The sequence below is a fragment of the Maylandia zebra genome, linkage group LG8 (assembly GCF_041146795.1).
Source record: "Maylandia zebra isolate NMK-2024a linkage group LG8, Mzebra_GT3a, whole genome shotgun sequence".
In the NCBI taxonomy this organism is placed as follows: domain Eukaryota; kingdom Metazoa; phylum Chordata; class Actinopteri; order Cichliformes; family Cichlidae; genus Maylandia; species Maylandia zebra.
In genome coordinates, this window is record NC_135174.1 from 25,848,178 (window position 1) to 25,874,003 (window position 25,826).

The 25,826-nt window shown below is 39.8% G+C and overlaps 2 protein-coding genes across 6 annotated transcripts in view; one reads left to right on the forward strand and one right to left on the reverse strand.

Moving 5' to 3' along the window:
- ormdl3 (ORMDL sphingolipid biosynthesis regulator 3) overlaps positions 1–16,147 on the reverse strand; it is a 53,164-nt gene extending 37,017 nt beyond the window's left edge. The window contains exons 1-4 of one of the 3 annotated variants that reach the window (XM_004556789.4): positions 15,794–16,135; positions 15,036–15,240; positions 14,277–14,428; positions 8,955–12,130 (exon numbers count right to left, since the gene is read on the reverse strand). In XM_004556789.4, the coding sequence (XP_004556846.1) occupies positions 11,995–12,130; positions 14,277–14,428; positions 15,036–15,209 (462 nt within the window). In that variant the 5' untranslated portion in view covers positions 15,210–15,240; positions 15,794–16,135 and the 3' untranslated portion in view covers positions 8,955–11,994. Of the gene's footprint in view, positions 1–8,954; positions 12,131–14,276; positions 14,429–15,035; positions 15,241–15,793 lie in introns of those variants that run through there. The other 2 variants (XM_076887698.1, XM_076887699.1) reach the window with 2 other exon arrangements.
- Positions 1–25,826, forward strand: part of wnt3 (wingless-type MMTV integration site family, member 3) — a 74,978-nt gene that overhangs the window by 26,107 nt on the left and 23,045 nt on the right. Inside the window, exon 1 of one of the 3 annotated variants that reach the window (XM_004556787.3) lies at positions 24,807–25,206. The exons of the other annotated variants lie outside the window; for them this stretch is intronic. Coding sequence (XP_004556844.1) covers positions 25,127–25,206 — 80 coding nt within the window. The 5' untranslated portion in view covers positions 24,807–25,126. Of the gene's footprint in view, positions 1–24,806; positions 25,207–25,826 lie in introns of those variants that run through there. 3 annotated transcript variants of the gene reach the window in all.

Genomic DNA, 25,826 nt, shown 5'->3' on the forward strand with positions numbered 1-25,826 from the left:
CTATAACTGGATGTCCTTAAATTTTAATTGAATATCCCTGATATAGCAAAACATATTTTACAAAATAATATGCATTTCAAATTTCGGTAACATTTTAAAATGTGTATTTTTAGGAAAGCCAACTATCCAAAGTTCATACAGAACCATCCCATCTAATGCCCTCTGGCAGCAGCTAACAATGGGACTTGATAATGATGCACAAAACGTACTCTATAGATAAAGCTGCTGATTTCTCCGGATCCATTTATTCGAGGAATGGACAGAAAGCTCGTGTGGCTCAGCACAGATTAAATTATTAATATTCAGCATAACCCTTAAATGAAGAGGGTGAAGCTTTAAACTTTTGTCATCACTAAAAGCAAAAGAGAGATGATGCTTCCACACCAAATGACTGCTCGGATTAATAGCAAATTATCAACAACGATTTAAGTTAAGTGACTTACAGTCATGTCTTGTCTAGTCTTCAAAAACATTAATTCCACCCATCTGATTATGCACTGAAATTCAGTGCAGGGATAAGATATGATAAAGCTGTGAGGGGATAGCTGCAGTAAAAACCTTTCAAGTATAAATCATCCAGTGCAGAGTGGTGATCAAAGGCAGGCAACACGATTCTATATAATAAAAATGCTAGTCGTTCATTAATGCTAACCGTCAAAGTGGGCCGAGTTCAAGATGCTGCTTTTATCTTTGCATTCCCCTTTGAACTACACATACATTCATATTTAGGCAGGTGCATGTTGACATGGCTGAATGCCATTAGCTGGGGAACAGCTTTGTGATCTGATCTGAAAATACAGCAACAACCTGACGATAAATAAGACTACAGTTCTATAATAATATGTGTACATGCAGAGGGGCAGCGGAGTAATCCGAAAGCTGCACAACAAGTTTTCTCTTTCTCTTGTTCTGATCCTACAGGGACACAACCTGGACCACTTAGGAAGATTAAAAAGAATCTATAGACAAGTGGAAACAGGTCCCTGAAAGAGACAGTACGTTCGAACTAAGTGTAATTTGTCTTACTAATACATTCGAAATGCTTTCAGCCTGAACATAGGCCTTCAGAGGCAGCTTTCAGCTTTTTGCATGCTCAGTAATGCAATTGTGGTATAGCAGATGAAATTATCCTTCAGAAGGTACTCGTGATGAGAGCGCAGGGTGTGGGCTCAAGTGCTTTTATGACACACGTTCCAGTTTGTAGTCCTTGAGTCAGAAATGAAATGAAATGAAATTCTAGGGGGAGAATTTCTATAGTCCTGCTGCTACTTTAATCTAAATTTGTCTGAAAAGATGTTTGAAGATATTTAGTTGGAGATGCAATAATCAGGCTTGGATATGGTTAGATTTACAAGTATTTGGACAATAGCACTGTGGTAGTCTTCAAAGAGAGCACTTCTGTATAAAACATGTACATTTGAATAGTGTATTTTTAGATTTGGTTGTATTGTTTGCTATTTCTTTGCTTTTTATTGTTATTTATTCTACATGCTGCTAACAGGAATCTGTAGTTTATTTTACTACAGGCAGAGTAAGGTTTGGTGCCTCCTAAAAACACCATACAGTGCAAGTGTAAGGACATTTTTTCTATTAAACAATACCGCAAATGCATCTAGTTTTCTCATTATGTTAACACGGTAGCTGGTAATCTGCCGGTGCAGACATCAACCTTATTGTAGCTTTCACAGCTTGGTTGTATTAACTTAAATTGCTCAACCGGGCTTGTGTGTTTGTGTAGCAGTTATCCACAATAACACAGCTGAGGAGGGATTCCTGCAATCTGTATTTTTATTTTATAGAGTTATGTTCTTTATGTCCACTATTAAAAAAGACTGTTTTGTTGCTTTTTCTATTTTTGTTGGTCTTAATGAATTCTGCTCAGACCTGAAAATGCCTTCAGTCACGTGGTTTTGAGTGACCCACAAACACTGTTCCCCTCCTGTCTCCTCCTCTGTTAGCTCACCCTTCCATGTTTTCTCTTTACTCCACAAAATGTGAGAATAACAACACGACAGAAGCGAACACAGCTGCAGACAAAGACTGAGGGAGAACAATACAGCTGACCGTCCTTGAAAAGGCAAAATAAAACGAAACAAAACAAAAATACAAAGCAAGCACAAGATGCTCAGTAAGCCCTAGGTAATTAATTAGGGGTGTTCAGATTTAGTCATGGCTTAATACCCAGCAGTGCAGTGCTAAATTGCAGTGAAGTTAAATCTAATTAGAGCAGTCTCTTAAGCCGTGATGTGTTTTATTTATTGCAGCATTTCTGGAGCATTTTCTTAATTTATGTGGCATTACCATGGTGACCAGCAAATTTTCCACTGCTGGTTTTAAACTCTGAGTGTCACAAAGCCATCATAAATCTTATTATTGGGTGGAATGAGTATGTTAATAATGTAAAACAAGAACAGTTTATGAATATTCATAGTACATGTGATAGATCTGGGTAAGGCTTTATGAGTTGCCACATAAGCCAGACAGCTCATGCTCAAAAACTATTCGTCATCTGAAGGCGTCACTGCGGACGTCCTCGTCTATAAAGGCACAAAAGTGGGTTTCAGACTTTAGTTAAACACTTTTGTTTCGAGGTTCTTTATTACAAGTTTATTCATTTTCATTTTTTTGTTATGAGCGGGAAGACAGACAAGAGGAATTTATAACCAGCCAAGAGTCAGATTTAGATCAGTGAGTGTGTTAACGTGGATAGAAATATCCTGTTTATGGGGCTCATCCAGGCTCATCTGATTAAGCATATCCCCCAGTGTTCCTGCACCTAATTACATTTAAGACTTTTTAAGGGCTTTTTGTTAAAATATGCAATAGTTGTTTGGGTTTTTTTTTAATTATTGTACTTTAAAAATGATGATCTAGTTACATAAAAAATAAATAGTTGGACATCTTAGTTGTTTATTGACATTTATATCATAGTTATACACAGATTTGTGCTTTTCCAGCATATTCTTTTTGGGGGGCTTCACATAATGCTGTGTTTTCAGATGCATCTCACTATTATGGACATTGCATCATTGCCTTCACGCACAAGAAATAATTATCAGCCAGGGGACAATAGCACTCAGTTTCACTTTTTTCCCAGTGATTTTTTGGGGGGTTTTGCTTTTAATTGTTGGATACATTTAGTTACCCAAAGGTGATTGGTCATCTTAAAGATCGATGACTTGGGAGTGAAAGCAGAAGGACGTCTTGACATACCAGCAGCTTTAACAATATGGGATTATAGGAGTAAGAACCACCTGGTTATTCAATCAGAAAAGTAATAATTGACAAATTAATACATCATTCATTGACTTTTTATTTAACTTTCATGTACTCGTATCCAAATAAGTGTCGAGCAGCTTTAATGCTACAGAGGCTTCCAGTAACAACTCGCTTCAAAACTGGATGGTGCTGAAACTCGAACAACAAAGCTTCCTGCAGCAAAATCAAATGTCACAACAATCCCACTTTTAGTGTAGAGATGTAGAATGTCTCCTGACAGCCCACAGCCACATCATGACTAGACTCTGACTCATGCTGGAATGCCTCCACCGCTGAAGTTGCAGTTTTTTATCCTCTTGCATGAAAGAATGAGATACAGGTGGTGAAACTGAGCTTCCACTGAAGGGTGGCGGGCCTCTCCCATAGCAATAGGTTGAGAATTTTTTTTCTGTTGGTAAACTGGAAAGACTGGATTGTGAACACCTTCAGATCCCCCCCTGAAGAGCTGGGAAAATGACCTGAAAGAGTCTGGGTCACTACTTAAACTGCTGTACCCACAATCTGAACCTAGATAAGCACCAGAAGATGGATGCATGCATAGATATTTTAAGAAGGATGGGGTCTCTCTAAATGTTGTTAACAACTTTGGAAAGCAGAATGTGTTAATTATATCATCCATCCATTTTTGCTCAAGTGTCTATCATACTAGGTTCCCATATTCCAGCTGACACAGGCAGAGTGGTGTGGTACACCATGGACTGCCAGTCCATCCTAGTACTAACATAGGTTAACACAGGTTATAATTAACCTACCATGCATTTCTTTGGACTGAGTGAACAAGCTGGAGTACCTGCAGAAAACCCACAGAGGTGCAGGAAGAACGTCCAAACTCCTGTTTTTGTCATATGATACAATGGCGACTAACCCCACCAGCTCATTTCTGGACTTCATATTCAAATCGCTTTTTTCAGGTATGAGAAAATAAACATAAATAGTTTTTGTTCACTATGAATGTGACGTTTTATAGAGTTTGACAGAGCAGTCAGAGAGACTGTAGAGAGAGCTTAAGAAAGTCTAGGGGCAAACTCTTTAAACCCCACGGTGCATTTCAATGGCAGGAGGGCAGTGTTTACAGGGACGTCATCTCCTGTTGTCCGTCCCGTCCTTGGCTTTCTCAAAGACCCTGCGGGGAATCCAGAGCTCATAATTAATTGATCCAGTTCTTGTTTGATTCTATTTATAGTTAACCACTTCCACACATCAAGACATCCTTCTTCCCTATGACATGAAACTCTCAACACCCTTGATCAACGCATTATTATCTGGTGGAAGCTTGTCAAGGTCACAGCAGGGCAGCTGAGAAATGAATCTCGAGTGCATTGTGTTTTATGAGACCCAGCACTGTCACATCCACAGGAAAACCAAGCGTATGCAGTGGGAGCCTCACAACATGGAGCATGCATATTTCAAAATGTTCAATTTGAGGAGACACGTGCCCCCTCGGTTGCAGAGGGCTTGATGGGCGCACTGCATTTCTGGTCGGGAGGTCATCCATACTTAATGAGGTTGTTGGTTGTTTGGCAGTCATGTGACTTTGTTTTCCTCCAAAGAAAAAGGCAGACATGCTGCCTCTTTGGGATGAGCAAAAACTTATTTTTGAAGTTGTGAGTTAACATAAAATAGGGGAAATTAAACATGCATACAAGATCAGAGGGTCATTGGGTTTCATAGATGTTTCAGACATATTCATTTACATTTCTGCAGCAGTGCGAGAAAACAGGCATGAGACACATAAGTAATCATAAGGTAATCACTGCCCACCACCTGACATCCACAGATCACATTTTCTCGGTTAAATCTGGTCAGCCAATCACGATTTTTAAAAATATGTCTCCTTCAACCTGCTTGAAAAGTGAATGTTTAATTTTCTGATGATAGCAGGTTTAAAAGATCTCTAAATAGTAAATACTGTCAAATCTAAAATCAGGTTACAGTAAATTTCAAAAGGAAAACTTTATCATACGTCTAGATCAGACCTAGCTACTGTTTAAAAATTAAACAAACATATTTAAGTTTAGTTTTGATACAAAATTGATACGAATTGTTTTGAGGTTGTGAAAATGTTAAATAGACACATAATGTTCCCACCAGGTAACACAAATATTAGCTCGTGTCTTATGCAACGAGACATAAAAACTGTTTTGTGTGTGTTTCATTCTGTGTATAAAAGGCTGTAAAAACACAAAATATTTCAGAATATATTACAGAAAATTTCAAATCTGTTGGTTCTAGGAGTCAGAGGTGCTAAGGAGGATGAGTGCACTTTCATAAGAGATGTGTTTTTCTACACATTTTTCACAACTGAAAATACTTTTTTTTACTTTACATCAAATCTTAACATTATATCTTTGAGTCTTGCATCCTCTAAATATATTCAGTTATTAAAAATCTTAATTCACGTTAATTAGCGGTACTTCTAAAATAATAAAAACAAATAAAATGTTCAAAATAACAATAAAATATGTTAAAAGTAAGATTTCTCATTCTGCAGAAATGTGGTTTCTGTCATCAAAAAAAAACATACATTAAAGGTAACAACATTCATTAACTAAATAAGCTTCAAATGAGTGTTATTCTAAATTGTTACATTTACATGTGAGCAGCACTTTTCTGTTGTAGTTGGTTGAGGCGGAAGTAGTTTTAATTTACTGCCCTCGGTAAATCTCAGTGGCCAGTTTTGAGATGGTAGGGGAAGAAATGGAATTTATGTAAATAAATATTACAAATAAAAATATTGCAAAGTTAAATGATTGTTTTTAATTCAATTAAACAATCTTAAAAGGGTTAGAGTGGTTAAATAACTATAACAAACTAACTTGGACAAGTAACTAATATCAATATAGTAATTTTATGACTTGGTTGAACAATAAAGGTTCAAACTGTAAGAATATATCTTTATCAGATTTAATCAGTGATTCAGTATGATAACTTTCACCCTGTGAGACATGACTCCTCTGACTTTATGAGCATATACAGTGCAGTACAGTGTAGTAAATCCCAAAATAAGACAAACCCTGATATTCATTGACTGGAACTACAAGGTATTGAATTCCCAACATGAAACAAAAGGATCAAATAAATGTTGACACTATAAATAAACAGCTCCGATATTTTTACTTCACACTGCGTATGTTTAACATGGCAGATATCTACATCCTTTACTTCCTCTGCTAACAAATATTTTTTATAATTTGCGTTCACGCGTCCATACAAAGTGACAAATGTTAGCTTGGATTAAGTGTTAACTGTCAGACAAATTTAACACCTTTTCAAGGAGAGCGATGAGAAGAAAGAAGTCGCTACATTTCTATGACACTGTAAATCAGCGTAAATAAGGGAATGAACAGAGAAGAGAAAAGCTCTTGACAAAAAGAGAGAAAGACCAATAATCTCCGCCTTGAGGTTTTTCTATTTATAGAGGCAGAACGTCTCTTCATATTAAGGTCAATGGCAGCTATTTGCTGCCCTCTACTGTAGAAATACAGACTGGCTTTTTTCAGGTGTACTTACTGTAGCATATTTGTTTTTGCTTTGTGTTTTTTAACTGCAGAATTCTTTATACGTATTTTGTTATTTGGTACACTGTGCACATAATATATGGCCCAGATTTTAACTGCATAGCCCAGAACATAATATTTTTTTTTTGCATAAACTCTGGGTCACACATTCACATTTGCCCTATGCACTGGTCTCTTTGGCCTCAAATGGAGTGTAAAAAGAATATGAAAATAGCAAGATGAGCCAAAGCATCCTGAGACAAACATTTTAGAATAGATTCATTATTATCATCAAGCCCTTAAAAGTAAAGCAATACTTGAGAGCCACAGCTTTCAGACTGGGAAGCATGGTGGTGTGCTGTCCCATTCCCTATGACAGCTGGGACAGGCTCCCTGCAATACAGAACTGGATAAGTGGAAAGTTTTTCAGACTTCAGGAAAAGTTATTATAGTTAACTAAAACTAAAACTAAACACTAAAAATAGGTCAAAAAAGATTTTAGTTAACTAAAAGAAAAACTAGACCTAGAAACTAGAAAACTAACTGCAATAAAAAAATGTAGAGGAATTACCCTCACTGTAGTTTTAGGCTTATAAAAATACTTTTTAAAAAAGAAAGCACTGTTTTTATTGTAACACTTGCACTGATTTTCCTAAACCTCTGCCTGTTGCCTGACATTTGTCCTCCTTACAATAATTAAAAAGCCATTTACTGCGTCTGTCATCTTAAACGAGTTAGTCCCGATACGGCTTTGTTTTTGCTTTAAGGTAACTGACCTTTTAAAATAATGCTAATTTTCATATAGTTTTGTTCATCTTAAGTTCCTCTTATTTTTTGTAGCATAACAACACAGAAGGCCTTTATGCAAATTTATGCTAAAACACATACAGGTAATTGTGATAAATGTCACGACTGGGGGGGGCACGTCTGCATGAACATCGGGTAGTAGTCATCATTAAAAAGAAGCACGTGATCAACATACTGGATTTTACTGATGTAGTACTAGGATATGAGCAACAAAGAACAAGTCGTTCAACTATTTCTATCAAAAAAATACAATGTTTGGACGAAACATTTACCTCCCAGGTATAACTTTAATCATGATTTCAACTCATGTTTAAAGAAGACTTTAAATCTATTCAACATAAATGGGTGGGATGCCATTGCATATCTGCTTAACACCAAATAAAAAGCTTATTTTGCCCCTAAAATGAGGATTTATATTGTTATGACTTAAATCATTTGATTGCTTTCATATAATGTGTGACACCCTGCTAATTTACTGCCTCGTAATACCTCACTGTTACTTTCGCTTACTGAATGTTTAAACAGCCCCCGGTGCTGTTTAACAGGGTGAGCACTGTACAGCGTCAGTATCAGCTTGCAATGGGGGAAATGAAGACCATAGATTTAATTTTTGATTTGATGCATAGGTTTACTATCAGGTAGAGTTGACAGAAAGTACAAAGAAGTACTGTTTCAAGCTGCAGAGTTTAGGACAATCATTCAGATTGAATAACCTGATGCACTGCACAGCTTTCAGGAGGTGCATTGCAAGAGTTACTACTCTCAGGCATTTTCTACAAACCCTTGTACCTGCAAAGACAAAGTACAGAATATAGCACAAAATATCACATCTATGCACAATTCTGAAAGTGTTTCCTGCTTTTATTAAGTACAATTTTCAAAAAAAAAAAAAAAAAAAGTACAATTTTCATTTTTCCTTTTGTGCAAACTCTATTGTACTGTAAGGACTAACTAGTCATGATGTTAAGCAACCTAAAAGTCTGAACTAAACTCCTGCAAACACGTCATGGAGGAGGCATGTCAGTACATTGTAGTCACTGAAAAAGGTGTCCTAAATACAGCCTTTCTCTTTTTGATGAGCAGTAATCCATCTGATGCTTACATCTGTGTTTAGAGTCAACACTCAACCTTCTTGAGAGCCCTGGATGTGCAAACAAAAGTTAAGCACAGCCACAACAAGACAGGAGAGGCTGCCTCACACCATGTTGTGCCTGTTGTACATACTGAAAAGCACACAAAAAATGATGAGCACAATGCTTCGTCTTACCAATTCCTTTACAGATCCAACACATTTTCTGCATTTTAATTAAACGCCAGAAAACGAGGACACGGCGGCACAAATACGCAGTACAACAATGAAGGATTTTGAGATGATGCTTGAAAAACATTGTATTTAGAGTCAAGCGCTCTTACAGAAAATGGCTTTGCAATGTCCTTCAAAAACAAAGCAAGTACACTTTTTTAAAAAAGAAAATCAAACCAGGAGTTACAAGCGCAACTTTTCACATTTAATCAACATTCAGTTTATCCGATGTTCTCAAACAGTCTGATAAAAAAAAAGTAAATGCATTGTCATCTTGTGCTGTAGCAAGTCTTACAATGAAGCCCTTTAGAGTAAGAATACATCTGAAAACATGATGAAGGCTCGGGCAGATCAACTATTATGTACACATACGTGAACTCTTTGGTTCTATGATCCATGTTTGATTCATTTATTACTTTTTTCCAATTTAACACACTTAATAAAATGAATGTTTTCATGTTTTGCAGTGACAGCGTGAACCACAAATCTAAGGAAAATATGATTCTGCTACATTTACTACCGCTGCCACTCTAAGTCATTTTAAATATTAGATCTATACTTGCTCTTGCTTCTACTACTGCTAAAGGGCACAATAGTGGTTTAACTATTAATCTATACATTTTTATTTTTTCAATTCATAACAGATTTGAATGGATCCTCGTATCCCAGCACAGAATAGACGTTCCCCTCTGATTGAACATCTGGTATCGTAAAATTGAGTTCAAAAGAAGAAATGTAAAACATAATTTTACCTCGAATGAGAATTAAGATGAACTATTATACAGTTTAGTCACCTTTAAACGAAATCCATGTTTGAGCTCATGTTTCATTCCCTCTCTGCCTGTCCCCAACTAATCAGTACCATTTATCAATTTCAGAGGCCAAATATGAAATGATGCTTCTTCAAACCATAGTCTGTATTCATTTTCCAGCTCTGGCCATCTGCGGTTTTTGCTCCAGGAAAAATTAAACCTGGCAATAATTTTGACAAACATATATGAATTGTGTCTTCTTAAAGACAAATCAGGTCAAGACAACTGTTTGTGTAACTGAATCAAAGCACTGTTGTGCACGTGATACACAGCCCACAGTAACTCAAAGACCCTGAATGCTTACGATGAGGCCTGCTTTGGCCTTTCACTGACAAACGCAATGAAAACGAAGAAACATGGCGGATTTGAAAAGATGCACTTTCACTGTATTTCTCCGAAAATTGCAACCAGTGTTTTTACTGTAATGCAATGACCTCTTTTAGCACATAGAACTAGTAGAAGTGGAGACTTCAATCAGATGACGAGGAAGTACTTGATATTCTTAAAAGATCTGGATCGTACCTACTTTAAAAATCTTATGCAGCTATTTTCTTTAGTGTCTCCTTTTTCTATCCTTTTTCTTTCAGTCCACAAACTGTTCTCATTAGCCTCGTTTCCAGCACCAGCTAATTTCAGAAAACAATCAAACGGGAGACGGAGTAAGCTAAAAACATGATAAAAAAGTGTAATCTAAAGCAGTTCATGAGACAGGTAGTTACAGAAGAGCAACACAAAGAAAAATCAAGAGTGAAAACTAGACTTCAAGTAGCCAGAAGCATCCTCCATTAAAAACTACCTAAGGTGATATTGAATGTAAGCCCTAGGCCACTGTTTGACTACTGCTTGGCTATTTTTTCCCCGAATTCAGGATCAAAACTAGGCTTAACGTAAACGAATACCAGCTCTCTGAGGAGAATTTTGAAATACATTCCAGAGGGTGATTTGGACATTTCTATCCCATATTAACAAGTTTACTTCTACCTAATCAAAATCTTACACTGGAGAATAAAGCACAGCCATAAAAAAGTCAGTAAAATTTATGTTATGGAACCTGCTAACAATCCTCACCTGCAACTCCACCCAATGTAATGCAAGAGAAATGAAGCACACCACATCCTAAATTCATTTTTCAAACCTTTGAAAAGTCCTTTTTGTACCAAATATCTGGCCTAGATCCAGATCAGGATGCTTTATGAAGAAAGCATTAAAGAAAAATGGCAGCTACAGCTGGCAGACAAAGTGATTAATCCCGCTTTGCAAGGGTTTATTTTTCTATCTTTGTCCTGAGTGCTTTATTGTTGCATTGTTTTCATCATTCTGGAGGATTTTTAATTCTTAGGTAAATGAAAGCATCCGTGCTACAGTGCATCAGACTGCACAAAGCGTACCTAATAAACATAGAACTCAGTATGCAATCTGCTGACTGGTCTGAGCTGCAGACACAGCTGACTCATGCTCAACATACCAGATCCTGAGTACTTTTACAGAGCAGGAACAAACATGTGTGAACATATTTTGCCCATCTCCAGAGCCAGACTGCAGGACCTTTGGATAAGTCAGATCAGTCGAGTGCTTTTGCACACAGACTGGAGGTTTGCAGCGCACAAACCAGGACAAGAGGTGTCCAAATAAGGAAATGGTCAGATAAAAATAAAGGCTGCTTAACTTCCCAATCTTGGCCCTGAGCAGAACAGCGAGGGCTAAATATAAAATCTCATGGTTTCTTGTGTCTCGCTTCCGCTGCACTTCACAGGTCCCCTACCATTTCATTAAACTATTGTTGCTCTCCTCTAAGCTCAGAAACCTCAAGGAAGACGAAGCTACACGCGAGAGTGAAGCTGAATAAATACAGCAGCGTATCATTACATACAAAATAACTTTGATTACTGCCTCAGTGTGCCAGTAGTGTAAAATGGCACACCACATTTGTACAACTACATTGTCCTGTTCCCCCGGCACTTGTCACATTTGAGAACGTCTACAGAAATGTACACAATACTTTGAGAAATCCTTTTAAAATGTCTCTGGAAAAATCACGAGGCTCAAAGAAGATTTTCCACAAATAATCACAACTGAACACTTTCCCTTTGTGCTCTCTAGTGTTTTGTGTCTCCGTCCTGGGGTTTGGTACCATGGCAGTATGCTCAATAGGCTTTATTTAGAGTGCTGCTCTGCAGAGTGAGGCGCCAAACGACCACAGATCCCAATGTTTCTGCAGCCAAATCAGAAGCTTGATACTCTGTGTGCTCTCAGCAGTCCACAGGGACACAGGAAGGAGGTGTCCTCTTCTGCTGTGTCAGTACTTATTAATCCCAAAGATCCTCACACCGTGCAGCTGGGGCAGCTTGGGAATGAGTACCGTGAGCAAGGAGACAGTGTTGACAACAAAATGGGCCCGATCGTATTTGGTGTAGAAGCTGGTTAATATATACCTGAATCAAGAATAGGCACAAAAAAGGAGAAGATTACAATGAGCAAAGGACATAAAGCTTATGTCTAGATTTCTCTCTGCTGGTGTGAAAGCAAGGCAGTCTGTTAAAAGCCTGAAGAAAACCACAATGTCTTTATAAAATGTCACTCTATGTATAAAAAAACCTTTCACTTAGTTTTATTCTGCCAATCACACCCAGATGTTTCCTAACTCCCAAAAGCTGTGCCAGCAGTTGTCCTGTGAGACCATTTTAATGTGCCAAACAACAGAATTACAACACTGGTAATGAGCAAATGAGTTGATATGAGAATCTGTAAGCCTAAATCTACATTAGGCTTCCAAGCACCAACAAGCTAAAAAGTCCATCTAATTTAATCCCAGCATGCATGTTAGGCTAACTGATGATTCCAATTTTGACGAGGATGAGAAGCAGATAAAACACTTAAAGTGGTTTATGAATATGAGATGATTTATCTGAAGTTCGCGAGCAGGACCACATAAACATTCCCTTTTGAGGCTTATCTACAGATGCCCACTTGTCCCACACAGCAGTTGTTCTCCTTGCTCTCCCTCCCCTCTTCCTCTGTCTGTCATCCTCTCTCAGAGGTTTCAGGGGACTTAACTGGCTCAGGAGCCACTGCCCATCCTCAAGAGGCCTCAAGAGGCCTTCCACACACTGCAGTCTCTGGTCAAGCTCTGTCTCGTTATCAATAAACGGTTTTTTCATTTGCATTTGGGGTGGTTAGAATGGTCTAAAGATCTAAGGCTAGATTTCATGTATAACACAATATATTTGTTCATAAATAGTAAATATTCTATTACCTATTCAATATTTCTACATTCAGTGATGACACCTAATCAACATATCTATAAAGCTTCCGTTTATCACAGAAATTTTTCAACTTACAACAATCTGAAAAATTATTTGTAGAATTGAACCTTCGGCCACAATTCAACCCAGCCTGCGACATCATAAAAAGTAAAAGTAGTGGGGCATATGAGGAAGATGTAAGCTAGTTTTTTATTGTAACCTCAGAGGAAACCAAAGTAAAATATGAGAAGTAAAAACAAACGGCGGCTTATAGAGTTTACCAGAATTCAGCAATGTGTGCATCTGATTTCACAGTTCTTCATCATGTGGTCCTACACTTGTTTTATTGATTATTTATCATTTTTATTATGGCCCCCTGAAAAAAACAAAAGAACCACATACATACCACATCCATGTATATAAACTCGGCTTGTGTGCTGGCTGTATGTTTGCAGAGTTGTGTTAATCCTGGTGAGATGGTGGAATAAATAAAACTATGTTGATTTAATATGAGTCGCACTTTTAGGTGTGGCAGTAAGGGATTTTTGTTAAGTGAGAATGATGAATTGCATTTCCTGCTCTCAGCGGAACAGGTAAGGACATGTACAAAAACACTCCCAGAAGATTTCAGCAGATGTGTAGCCATTACATCTGGAGTCTAAAGACTGACCGCTCACTTCTTCCTGCTGGCAGTGGTTGCAAAACAAAATGACAAAGAGCCCCTTTAAATAAGTGCAAAAACAAAGTCCACACCTGCAAAAGCGCTATCGCTACAATGTTCGTGCTGAGCTGGCAAATAAACCCTGGGGAAGCAGAGTGCTTCCTGTAAACTGAACTGTGGTGGTTAATAAGGACAGAAAAAGGCCAAGAAAGCAGCAAGCGGCACTTCTGCAACCACTGTGCCCCTTCTCAATTTGCAGGCTTGGCTAATAAGGGAGCAGCGTGTATGCTAATCAATCCACACTCACACCAAAGGAAAATAAGCGCTGAATTTTATAATGCAGCATATATTTTTCCACTGAGGTATAAGTGTGTGCAAGTTCACTCTGAATAAAAGGTACTGGCATTATGATTAAGCCACAAACACACAGGTTCATTCAAAGAGAGCTGCTTTTGCTTTAGGCCTGTCACACACAAAAGTGCTGATGGATGACACGGTAGTGAGACGTGTCCTTGTCAGAGAACTGATGACCTACTCTGGTTGTCATTTCCTGTCTACACTCTCCTTAGACCTAACATACTTGCTTAAGGTATTGTCCCATTATATTGTCCTCTATGGTTTTCTGCGGTCCTCAAAAAGCCGCATTAAACAGAAAAGCAGAGGAATGCAACTTACAGGACAATAGGTGTGATGGTGAGGAACTTCCGTGAAGCCGTAAACTGCACACCGTAGTCCATCTGCTCCCAGTGTGTAAGGAGGCGAGCTTTGCCTTGATCAGGGGTCTCGAAAGGTGTCCCTTTGACTGTATGAAGAAGCAGGTACATGCACTACAGAGAAGGGGAAAAACAGAACACTGTTGCCACACATGATTGCCACACTAGTGGATTATTGATATGTGAATACAAGAATAAACTTCGTTAAGTACAAAATCTTCCAGGAAGTTAACTTACTAAGGTCTTCCTCTTCTTCTTCTTTTAAAATAAATCTAAATCTACTGTAAAGCTCATAAGTAAAAGTCAGATGTGTTCTCAATAGTAGGAACACTTTTAAGCTGCATGATGAAACAGCCCATGCCTCAACTAGCAAATTCACTTGTGTAACAGGATCACGGTGTGGTTGCGCTCTTCTCAAGAAATGTGGGCCTGTCCAAGTTGGAAAGAAAAAAAAAAGGAACTATGAAAAAACAACAACAAAAAACAAGAAGCTTGTTAAAGAATCACCTCATTAACCAAAGGCATGTCTAAGAGCAGTGAAGCAGCAAGCAGTTGTGTCTCTGACTCAGCTCTCAACTTACTCCCATTCACCACATCCTAAACCTCTTTACTGTGCTGCACGTGCCCTCGACTTGATTTGACCTGACTTGACCTAGTCAATAAAGGTTAAGGCAAACTGTGGCAGTGCTGGTCCTTTGAGGGACACCACTACACCACTAACCAGATTATGGATGAGGTTGGTGAGGGTCCAGACCACGGGCACACTGGCAAAGGGGATGCTCAGCAGGATGATATGAAGGAGGCCGATGCCCAGGATGTAAGACAGCCACATACCCCGGCTGTTCATCACTCGGGTGTTGGGGTTAACCTCACTGTGTGCTGTTCCCACGTTCATGATGGCGGCGGTAAGACTGTGTAACTGTCTCCTGAAACAAAAACCAAAGATGTTACCTTCTGACCATCTACAACCTCTAATGGTAAGCAGTCATATTTAAAGGGTTATACAGACACCTGTAGTGAACTCAACTAAAAGAAAATGAATCATGTAGCTTGGTTGCCCTTAAATGAAACTGCATAAAGGAAAAGAATTACTTCTATGTATTACTATGTATTGCAATAAAGCAACAGTAGGTTATATGATGGCTTTAACCTGACATCTGCAAGCCAATCAGATGCCTTTGCCGTGGTATAAATAAAGAAAACATTAAAATATGATCAAATGAGATTTACACATTTTAAGAAGTAGCCTTGTGCGTGAATAAAGCTGGTGTCTACTGGTTCAGTAGCAACTGATTGACTAGAGTAAACAATGTCGCAAGCGCTGATCATTCCAGCATGCTCTTTTGCAAGTTGTCTGGAAACATCACTGGAGACAATTGATCCTTAAAAAGATCTTGAAGTGAAGCATGGAAGCAAAAACAGCAAAAAACAAGAAAAGTTCAAATGCGTTGGGTTAATTAATGAAATCATTGTGCTTACTGCAGAGAAAAATGGCTTCAACTCCGACCTTTACGGGCACTACTCCGTTATCACAGTTTTTCCGTTATCGATGGCTTCAGTTATGTAACTAATACTATCCCTGCGCGGCTGATGAGTCTGCGGGGCTTCCATTAGTCGCCCGGTTCCCCTCCTTCAGTTCCGAACGTGTCTCTAAGCCCTACGGTCCACTCGTGAACACGCAATCCATCGAGACGCGTCCACTTTTCTTTCGTCTTCTTTTAGCCAACAGCTGGTGACAACACAGCACGGTCCACGGTGTTACGTCATCGTCGCTCTCTCTCGGCACACGTTTCGGCGGAGTTTTTTTGCTCCTCGCAATTTTCTGTGATAAGTCATGTTCGAGTCACGTGAGCTGATCTGGCCAATCACAGCGGAGTGCGCTGAAAACACGTAGCTACGTCTCCCTGACGTCAGGGCAGAGGAGGAGCTCAGGGAAAAGTGATTGACACTTATAAGCTACGTTTAATAACAGGAATCCTGATTTTTAAAACGAGGAGATATGGTTTATGCAATTAAATTGCTTATATTTTTATTTTTAAACAAACAAAAATAACTATCTAAATAAATAAATAAATAAAAACGTTGTGGTTCCGATCACAAAAAACTAAAAGATATATGTAAAATAATTTTATTATTGTATTATTAATAAAATAATTGCCTTACAGTTAAGTATATGATACTAAATCCATTTATAGCAGCACCTTTACGTTCGTGCTGAATTGACCTGGAATTTAGCACATTAGGGACAAAAAATATGGCATTTTAGTCAAATGCTATTTTCCCAGTTCCCTGAGTAAATTTAGGCAAATTCAATAAACATAAAATATTTGTTTCATCATCTTCTAACACACCTATCAATAAATGTAAAAAGTTAAGTTAATGTTCTGTCTGGTAATAATCATTGGCTTTCAGTTGCAACACAACCTTAGATTGGCCATTGGCTCCATAATTTAGTTGTTTCCACATTCCCCTAACAAGGTAGTATGCCTAGTTTGAGCCAGTGACAAGATAAAAATCCCCTAGGGGTTGAGGCGGGAAGGTCATCTGCAGTAAAAATCTGTCAATCTGGCACCATATTTGATGTGTCGTGCAGTGGCATCCCCTTGTGAATAAGCTAAAAGGAGCCAGCTAGCTTTGAGATTTGCATTTCACTTCTTGTTTTTAGCCCCAGGAGCTTTGTGAGACTGACATGCACTGTTTCGCTTCATGTCGCTATTCACCACCATGTGAAATATCAAAATTACAATAACAAAGGCAAAAAATTCCACCAGTGTCATCCTGTTATAAGTAGCTTCATAGTCTTTATTGTTGCTGCATTTGCTTGTCTTTAAGGTATTTTCCATCATATTCCACTGAAATCTGCAACGCTTTAGACTTGGTGACTTCCCCTGTTTGTTTTCCCCTGTTTGGCATACTGTAGCCAAGGCAGCAAGAGAGTGTGACGATAACATGCACATGATTCATGATGATGGTCTTTGTTCATAACCACTGGATAGCAGTGCCTTTGAAAACTAGACTAAATCAAAATGTTACACACTGTCACAGTTACAGGATGTCGTGACAAAGGACAAAAAATATTGCAGGGACCTGGTCACCATACTTTCCCCCTCGGGATTAATAAAGTATTCTGATTCTGATTCTGATGTCAGCAGGCTCTAGCCGCCCACAGCCCTAAGTTGGAGAAGCTGCTGAAGGGCTGTTTTTTTATAGTGCGCATGCGCCAACCAGCGTGCAGCCTGTTACAGTCGCTCCTGCTTTTTCTCTTAGTTTAGCTCTTTTTTCTTACGTATTCTTTTTTTTTCTGACTTGTATTTTCACTATTCTTAGTTAGCGTATTGTCTGTCTTGTTAATGTTAGTTTATGGTGGTTTATAATGGAGCACTGTAACAAAAAAATAATTTCCCCCAGGGATCAATAAAGTATTCTGATTCTGATTCTGATTTTTTTTTGTTTTTTTTTTAGAAAAACAAACATTTTATAAATATATGATGGAACAGAGAGATTAAAACACAAAATTATCTAGAGATCATCCTGCAATGGACTCCAGCTGCTACAGAAATTGGTCTTTAGACAATTCTTGAAATATATTTGTACATCACAAGTTACCAATGAATCCATACATTCATCCTCTGCTGCTTATTAGTTACATTTCATCTCTGGCTCTCTTCCACAGCGTTTCTTTGTCCTGTCTTCCTCCCCTCACTCCCAGCTGGTCACAACAGATGGCTGCTCCTCCCTAAGCCTGGTTCTGCTGGAGTTTTCTTCCTGTTAAAAGGGAGTTTTTCCTTTCCCCTGTCGCCAAAGCATTTCCCCAAAGCAGGTCATCTTAATATTGGGGTTTTCGCTGATTTTTCTGTATTATTGTAGGGTCTTTACCTTACAATATAAAGAATCTCGAGGTAAATGTTGGTATGATTTGGTGCTAGATAAATAAAACTGAATTAAAGTGAATATTCTGATAAAATCCCAATGACAGTGAGTCTCCACAGACACTACATTAGGTTTCAACAGGCTAGCATTTTGCCACAGTAACACACAAAGAGTCAAAAACAGTCTCAGCCACGCTCTCACAGCTGGTATAAATTCCAAAATTGTGGGCAGCAAAATCTTTATACACACACATAAAAGAAAGCTCTCGATTCTTCATGTAGCCAAGATGAGAGGAGACCTTGCTAGAGGCAACAGTAAATGTCTAACGTGGATCATACTGTGGTTTCAAAATCAAAAGATCAACAGTGTCATATTCTAGATCCCAAGATAAACCCATATACTAACTTTGGCCCACAGTAGCCTGAAGCAAAGGGGGTCATCAGTCCTCTGCTTGTATGAAATGTTATGTGACACCTACTGTATCTAAGGGTACCCCTGTGATGAGTGGCATCAAACGGGTTTAGCCATCTGACAGTGGACTGTCTCGTGTGCTCATAGCCTTGGGAGTTATAGTTGTGTCAGATATGTAAACCTAGAGCTCTGCTCAAATGAGAACTATGGATGTCAGTGCTGTGAGATCATCTCTGGCAATGGAACAATGACCAAGTACATGACACTGATAAAATACATATAAGGAGGAGGGAGATAATGAAAGTACTCATGTGGGCACGTATGACACCAAGAGATGAGTATTTCAGTGATTTCACCACGAGTGTGCAAATGATGGCGTGGGTAAACCTTAATAACAAAATGTAATTAAGAAAAATGGGTTTTGTTATATGTTAAAATGCCATTTTAAATCATTAGCTTTTGGTTTAGTCCAGAGCACCATTTAATAGTTGTCTTACAACTTTGGTTACCACTGATGATGATAGATCAAAGCTTCGGTGTCGTGCGGTTGCATTCATTTCTCCACAGCTATAAATCTAACAGATGTTTAGACACATTCCTCTGTAAACTCCACTTCTCTACTCTTAGGGTTTTGCCTACGGCTCATTTAGCTAAGTCTTTCAGATGTAATGCGATTCCATTAATAGGATGCATGCCAGTAACAAGAGCTTTTAATGATGAGATGCATTTCATATTTCCATGTCTCCCTTAAGATGCGGGTCAAGTGTAAATTCTTTGCATGGTTTTAGCCAGGAATATTTTTTTCGAGGCATAAATCTGTATCCAATTATCATCCATAGGTTTACAGACGTACTGTAGCTCCATGCGTGTATTCTGGGAACATTTTAACAAAAAATGGGACAGGGAAAAAAAATCTGTACCCAGGAACTTCACCATATAAATTTGTTGCTGTTACAAAAAATGTAAATCATGTGTTATAGCGCTGTTTAAACAATTAGTTGAATGCTTCTTTGTTTTTCCTACATTGTTTCAAGTCCAAATATTGCTGTGTAATTTGAAAAAAATCAAAGCCTTTTCAAAATTAAACTAGTGTAGCTTCCATTAGTCATAAAATCAGGAATGAAATTTGTAAGCAGTTATATATTCTGTGATGTGGCAAAAAAAATCTAACTCAAAGCATTCTTTAGTATATTGCACCAGATAATGTTATAATATCACAGTTTTAGCTAAATGAGTCAAAGAATACACAGTCAGTTTGGTCCGTTTAAAAAAAGACTCCCAAGTTTAACTTTCACAGTTTGAATTCTGCTTCTACAAGGTTTGAAAAAGTCAGGTTTTTGTACATCTCTTGCTACTGATACCATAAATATTAGCGAGTATTTTGCACCTGTATATTTCACTCATCAGACTGCAATATGCAGATAAACAGCAGCGTCTGATTGTAGAAGACCAGCAGATGTCACCATCAACACACTTTGAACTGGTTGCTGCCATCCTGGAGTCTGGACTGTGAGTGCTTCTACTCTTAAAGACACAACTGTGGAGGCACAGTGATATAATATGAGGTATAATTATTAATTATCATAATTAAGTCCCGCTTTTTTCTGTCATTCTAAGCAGCAAAGAAACTTAGGAGGTAATGAGCCTCTTCTTAGGTGTTTAAAATGAAGTTGTTATATATAATGAACTCAGTGCCTGTCTAAATGCACTCATGTCATAGGACCAAGTTTCCACTTTAGTAAATTAAGTTAACAAGACTATAAGGCTAGGCAATGCAAGTATGAGCTTTACACAACATATAAAGTATAATCTGTACTCATCACTTCTTCGAGAAAATTTGTGGGTTTACATTTTAGTTCATCCAGTATCTTGTATTTCCAGCACTTTCTAGACATCTACTAACTCATGAGTTCAGAATCTCAATGAATTGCAGCCACAAGGAAATTGTTCAAATTTTAAAAAGCTGATAGAGACTGTGAAAAGAGAAAAATAAAATAAAAGAATTATAAAAATCTGGAAGTGCTGCAGAGAAAGGATTTGGGCAAATCAGTGTCGCACCTTTAATTAACGCATCGGAGCAATGCTTTAGAGACGTTACCTGAAAATACAGAAATATCTACCCACAAACACGGATATGTTCTTAAGGTCAGTGGCGTTGGGGGTTTATGGCCTGCGGATGGGCTGCTTGTGACAGGAATGACACTGCCGGGGTAATTTTCTCCAGTAGGAGGGGTGGACTTGTGACCCAGGCAGGCTTGGATGATAGCCTCGCTGGAAAAGGCTGACGCAGGGAGTCCATTATTGCCCCTGGAGGAAGCGGAGGATTAGAACACCAAAGAATTTCAATAAAAGAAGTGTCTGTTTGGGGGTCGGGGAGAGGCAGAAGGATGGTGAAGGTGGTAGGGTGCTGGGGGGGGGAGTTCCCCTCATTGTCCCAGCAGTGATTGAGAGCAAGAGGAGGGGAGTGGGACAGCATTGTGTTTGCAGCTTCTCTGAAGAAGGTGGTTATTAGGGGGGATGGCTAAAGAGGGGTGAGGGATGGGGAGGCTGTTGACTCTTCATCTTGTGTGAACAAAGTCTCTGGCACATAGCCCTCTTCTGTCCCTCTGTCCTGGACACCCTTGTCTACGAGTGCCATGAATTCTGTCCCTCTCGCCGGGGACCCCCACCAACTCCAACCTGCACCGCCACACATTGTGGGGCTTAAGTGCCCTTTAATTAGGCCGCCTCAGTGTCCGGCTGAAGACCGCTGAGGGTTTAGGCTCTTCCCTGTGGGACCTTGCTGAGCAGCTCAAACACACCAATAGTGCCCTTCACACAGCCAAGGGATAGGTGTTTGCTGCTCTAATGAAAAAGATTTATTTAAGAGTATGGTTCTCATTGCCCCCAACTTAAAAAGTCCTCACAATGGCCCTGATATTATCTTTAACACTGTTCCATTTCCAGGAAGCATTAGCAAGGTCTGTTAGACGAGGCAATCGCTCCACCACCGAGTGGCACAAAGCTGCCAAAAGACAGACACATCAAGACAGTACACACAGTTTACTTCCTGTACAGACAGAACATACTGCACATTGAGCTCTTATTGAGGTTATCATCATGAGGTATTAATTAATCGGGCCCTTACTTCACAGATGGAGGCCAACGAGAATCTGTTTCCTGGACACTAAATTAAAGTGGAAGGTTTCAATCTCGCACGCATTATAGGTCAGTGTGAACCCACGCGAAATTATGCAAAGGAGCGCTAATTCACATAAATTCTCTCTTCCACGTACACAGCCAAACACATGTGCAGCTTTGTCATTGTGATGGAGCTTATTTCATTATCATAACAGCATAAAGCACGGGATCCAGAGTGCAAAGAGGGAGGTGGGCAAGAGGCATTGGGAATTTGCTGAACTACTCCAACAAAATGAGTAATTTCTGGACACCCCATTGTGTGAAGAGCTTACAGGGTGAGGGCTCTGAAAGGAAGGATACAAACATGGCAGCAAGTAAAATAAAGTGAAAGATGGAAGCAATGAGATGCAGAGAAGAAAAGAAATTTGTGAAGGGAGCAGGGCGGGATTGGGCGTGTTCAGAAACTTTTTCGCTACAGCCCAGTGTGTGTAGTTACCCTCCTAATCCTAGTTTTATTGGCTGCCTGTGTCCAGCCATGCCGGTCGGATTGAGTAGGGAGGCCAAAGAAGTGGGGGTGGAGGGGCTGAACACATGTCCTTCTTTGTGGTAATACGCTGATTAGGCCTGAGAAAGAGCCGGACCTGGTTACGGCCTTTCTCAGGTCACCGTAGAAACCAGCCCGGTAGGGGACCTCTGTGTGTCTCCCCCCTCCTGATGTGGACAGGCACACCGAGGTCTTCCTCTGCAGAAATTTTTCCACAACACCACCACTCAAAATGCCCCGCAATTGTTGTTGAGTCTCCAATGTTTTTGCCTGTAATCGCGTTGCCTTTCTGGGCAGTTTGCGCTGCACTTGTGGCCTCAACCTGGGAAACGTGGTTTCAATGTTGTTCAGATGCAAACCGCAGACTGATTCCTTTGCCTGCACTCATAAATTAGACCGCTGTCACATTCCCATAATCCATCCCTGGCCCTGCACACCGTCTATCGCTCCGGCACAGCAACTGTCATCCAAATCCCAGCGCTGAGCTCGGCACATTTCTGACGATGCCGTAACACATGACATTGTTCATAATCGAAAACAGACCTGCCTCAATGTCAGCACCCCTATGACATACCGCATCTTGACTTGAGGCATTGAAAAGTCATCTTTATTGGTATAGCATAGAAGACTCCCCACCACAACCAACTGGAGAGCAGGCCTCATACAACTTTCACCAGGCAATCTATCAGTTATTGTCATATTTACCCCCCACAGAACCCCGACGCCCCTCTCAAACAGGGCGGTAGGTTGAGTGCTGCTCAGTCACTGTTGTTTCCCCATCTTCATTGTTAAGGAAGACTAAAACACAGAAGGGGCGGGTGAAGGGGGCACTCCACCGCTGACCTCCAGACTTTGGTCACCGAGCTCTCTCTTCATGCGGCGGGCACTGAGCCTTCTCGATGCAGAGTGCACACTCCCAGCCCCTGCTGAGCAACCTCACCACCCCACTCATGCCCTAGAGGTCTCCAGGAAAGGCACCATCACCCCCAAGCCACAGCCATCCGAGACATATAGAAGTGCGGTGCAAATACTGATACATATACACATTGCATTTATTTAAATGTAATAGTATTTATGCTGATAGGTACATCATGAGCACTGTGTAACAGCTAGTATGAACTACAAGTCTACTGTACATGATTATGGTATAATTAGAAGCATTAACGCAGTGCATAGTTGTGTAATTAATATCAGGAATTCTCAAAATTCTCAATAAAACAGGTCATTCTGAAAGTTGATGAGCTTTCTGACTTGAAAACAGGATTTCCAGGAAATGCTGGCTTCCATATGGCGCCGCATTCTCAATCTGTTGTGAAATCCATCAGGTTATCTATCCAGGCTTGTATATTAATTTTTAATAAGTGTTCACTCACATTCCTATTGTGTTGATTCAAGAATTCCTCGGGTCTGAAATTGTCTGTTTGAATATTCACATGGCAAGAATGTAAAAAAATGTTTCCTGCACTTTAGTTAGAAGTAAAATAATCCTGATTTTAAAGAAAAAGGGATTCTTAAAAAAAACATGATGTTAAGTAAGATATTTACAGGGATAAGTCGCTTCTGAAGTGCTCGCATCTTTGATGGTAATTCCTCCCGTGATAGCCACCTGACAATGCCTTCAGACGAAACTTTTAACTAGATTATCATCACTACAACTGGGTTTGTTTGATCTCTGCTGGGTTATCTTGTTTGCATTGGTGCTGATCAGTTTCCTTGTATGTGAATCAAATGCGTGGTTACTTCAGGCTAAGTCCATCACAAGCATCCCACCCTCCTCCTTCACTCCCTATCTCCCTCTCTCCACTCCCTCCTCCTCCTCCCCGTCCCACGGCTGCTTGCCCCACAGCCCATCAGAATGACAATGGTATTGATGTAAAATGTGTCGCCTTTGGGCCGCTGAAGCATATAACCCCTGCATGCCTGGCCCAGCTACCGCCACAGTTTATGGCTTTATTGTGTTCCCTTTTATGTCCTCCCCTGTTGGGGAGGGCGGGCAACAATTTAGAAAATTCACTGTATATGTGCCCGTGCGTGTGTTGACATGTGTGTGTGCGCACTGTACGCACATGTATCCGGATCAATTAGTCAGAGCGCAACCCCCCCGAAAAAATCAACGTGTCAACATGTATGTCAGCGTGTGTGAGGCTCCTCCTGGGCAGGAGCCGAGCTACATCGCCTACCTCCAAAACCACTTTGGGGGATCATTTTTTTCCCGATGATCCCGGGATTAAGCAAGTTGAGCAACAACTCAACTCTACCTTTTTCATCTGTCCCTCCCTATCCCTCCTTCTCTCATTTCCCTCCCTCCCTCTCTCTTTTCACTCTTTCCTTTCTTTTTCACATTACCAGGGGGTGGCGTGTGATTGACAGATGGGAACGAATAATAATTTTTTTTTTTCGTAACCTAAGGCCATCTTCTGTGATTGGCTTGCCAGCTGACATCTCCAAACCTCATTCTCCCCCTGCTGCCCCCACCACCCCCCCTCTTAATATTGGGCCTGTGGATGAGGCATCCTGAGGGAGAAAAAAGTAGAGAGAGAGAGAGAGAAAAATATATCTACCTTAGGGAAGAACCTCAGAGAGAGGGAGGGAAGGAGAGGACGGGTAGGAGCGTGTGTGCATGTGTGTAAGAGACACTTATTCTCTTAACTACTAGGAGACAGACACACTTTCCTGGCCCGACTCAAAGAAGGGGGGAAAAGAGGAGGAAGATTTTTTTTTTTTTGCTTCAATATCATTTTAATTTTCCCCTCATTCAACAATCAAGCTGCCCTAAAGCTTCTCTTCCTGGAAACTCTTCTTCATTGCCTACTGGAAGTTCTATGTATTGATCTACTTACCCTCTCACACACTACAAGGCTTACCTCATGGATTTGTATCTGATTGGATATTTGATGTGTGTGTGGTTGTCCAGCTCACGGGTGCTTGGAGGCTATCCCATCTGGTGGTGAGTACGAATCCACAGTTTCAGCATCAGACCCTATAGCTGCATAAAGAGAGAGAGACTTTTTTTGGTCAAATGATCATTTCTGAGAGGGCAGAATGTGCACTTTCAGTAGACTGCGTGGAAAAATGTTCTCCAGCCCAGTCCAAAGAATCTTAACCTCAAATACTAGTGTAACGGAAAAGGCTTGCCGTTCTTTTCCCCTGCACATTCAGGTCTATTTATCACGTTGGAGTATGTTATGATGCAAAAAAGGGTGAATTTTTAGTTTAAATCATTCAAACGTGGGTGTCTTCTTTTAATTTAAGGGGGATAAAATACTTCAGCGAGTGGTCACCATGCTGATGTCAACAGCAAAAGATGGACTTCGGAGTATTTGCACATAACAGTTAAAGTCATTCATAAATACATAAATTGCGTCTTTCACTCAGGGACAATGACAGGACTGATGCTGCGCATGAAAACTCAACAAAGCCTCAAAAAACAGCCCCCCCTATTTATAAACCATAATTAATTTCTTTTCTGAAATACAACCATGTAATTTTAGGAGTGCCTTAGGAAGTACAACAATAATGGCTTATAAGATCATCGTCATTTTGGTTTTGTTTGTTATTGTGCGTCAC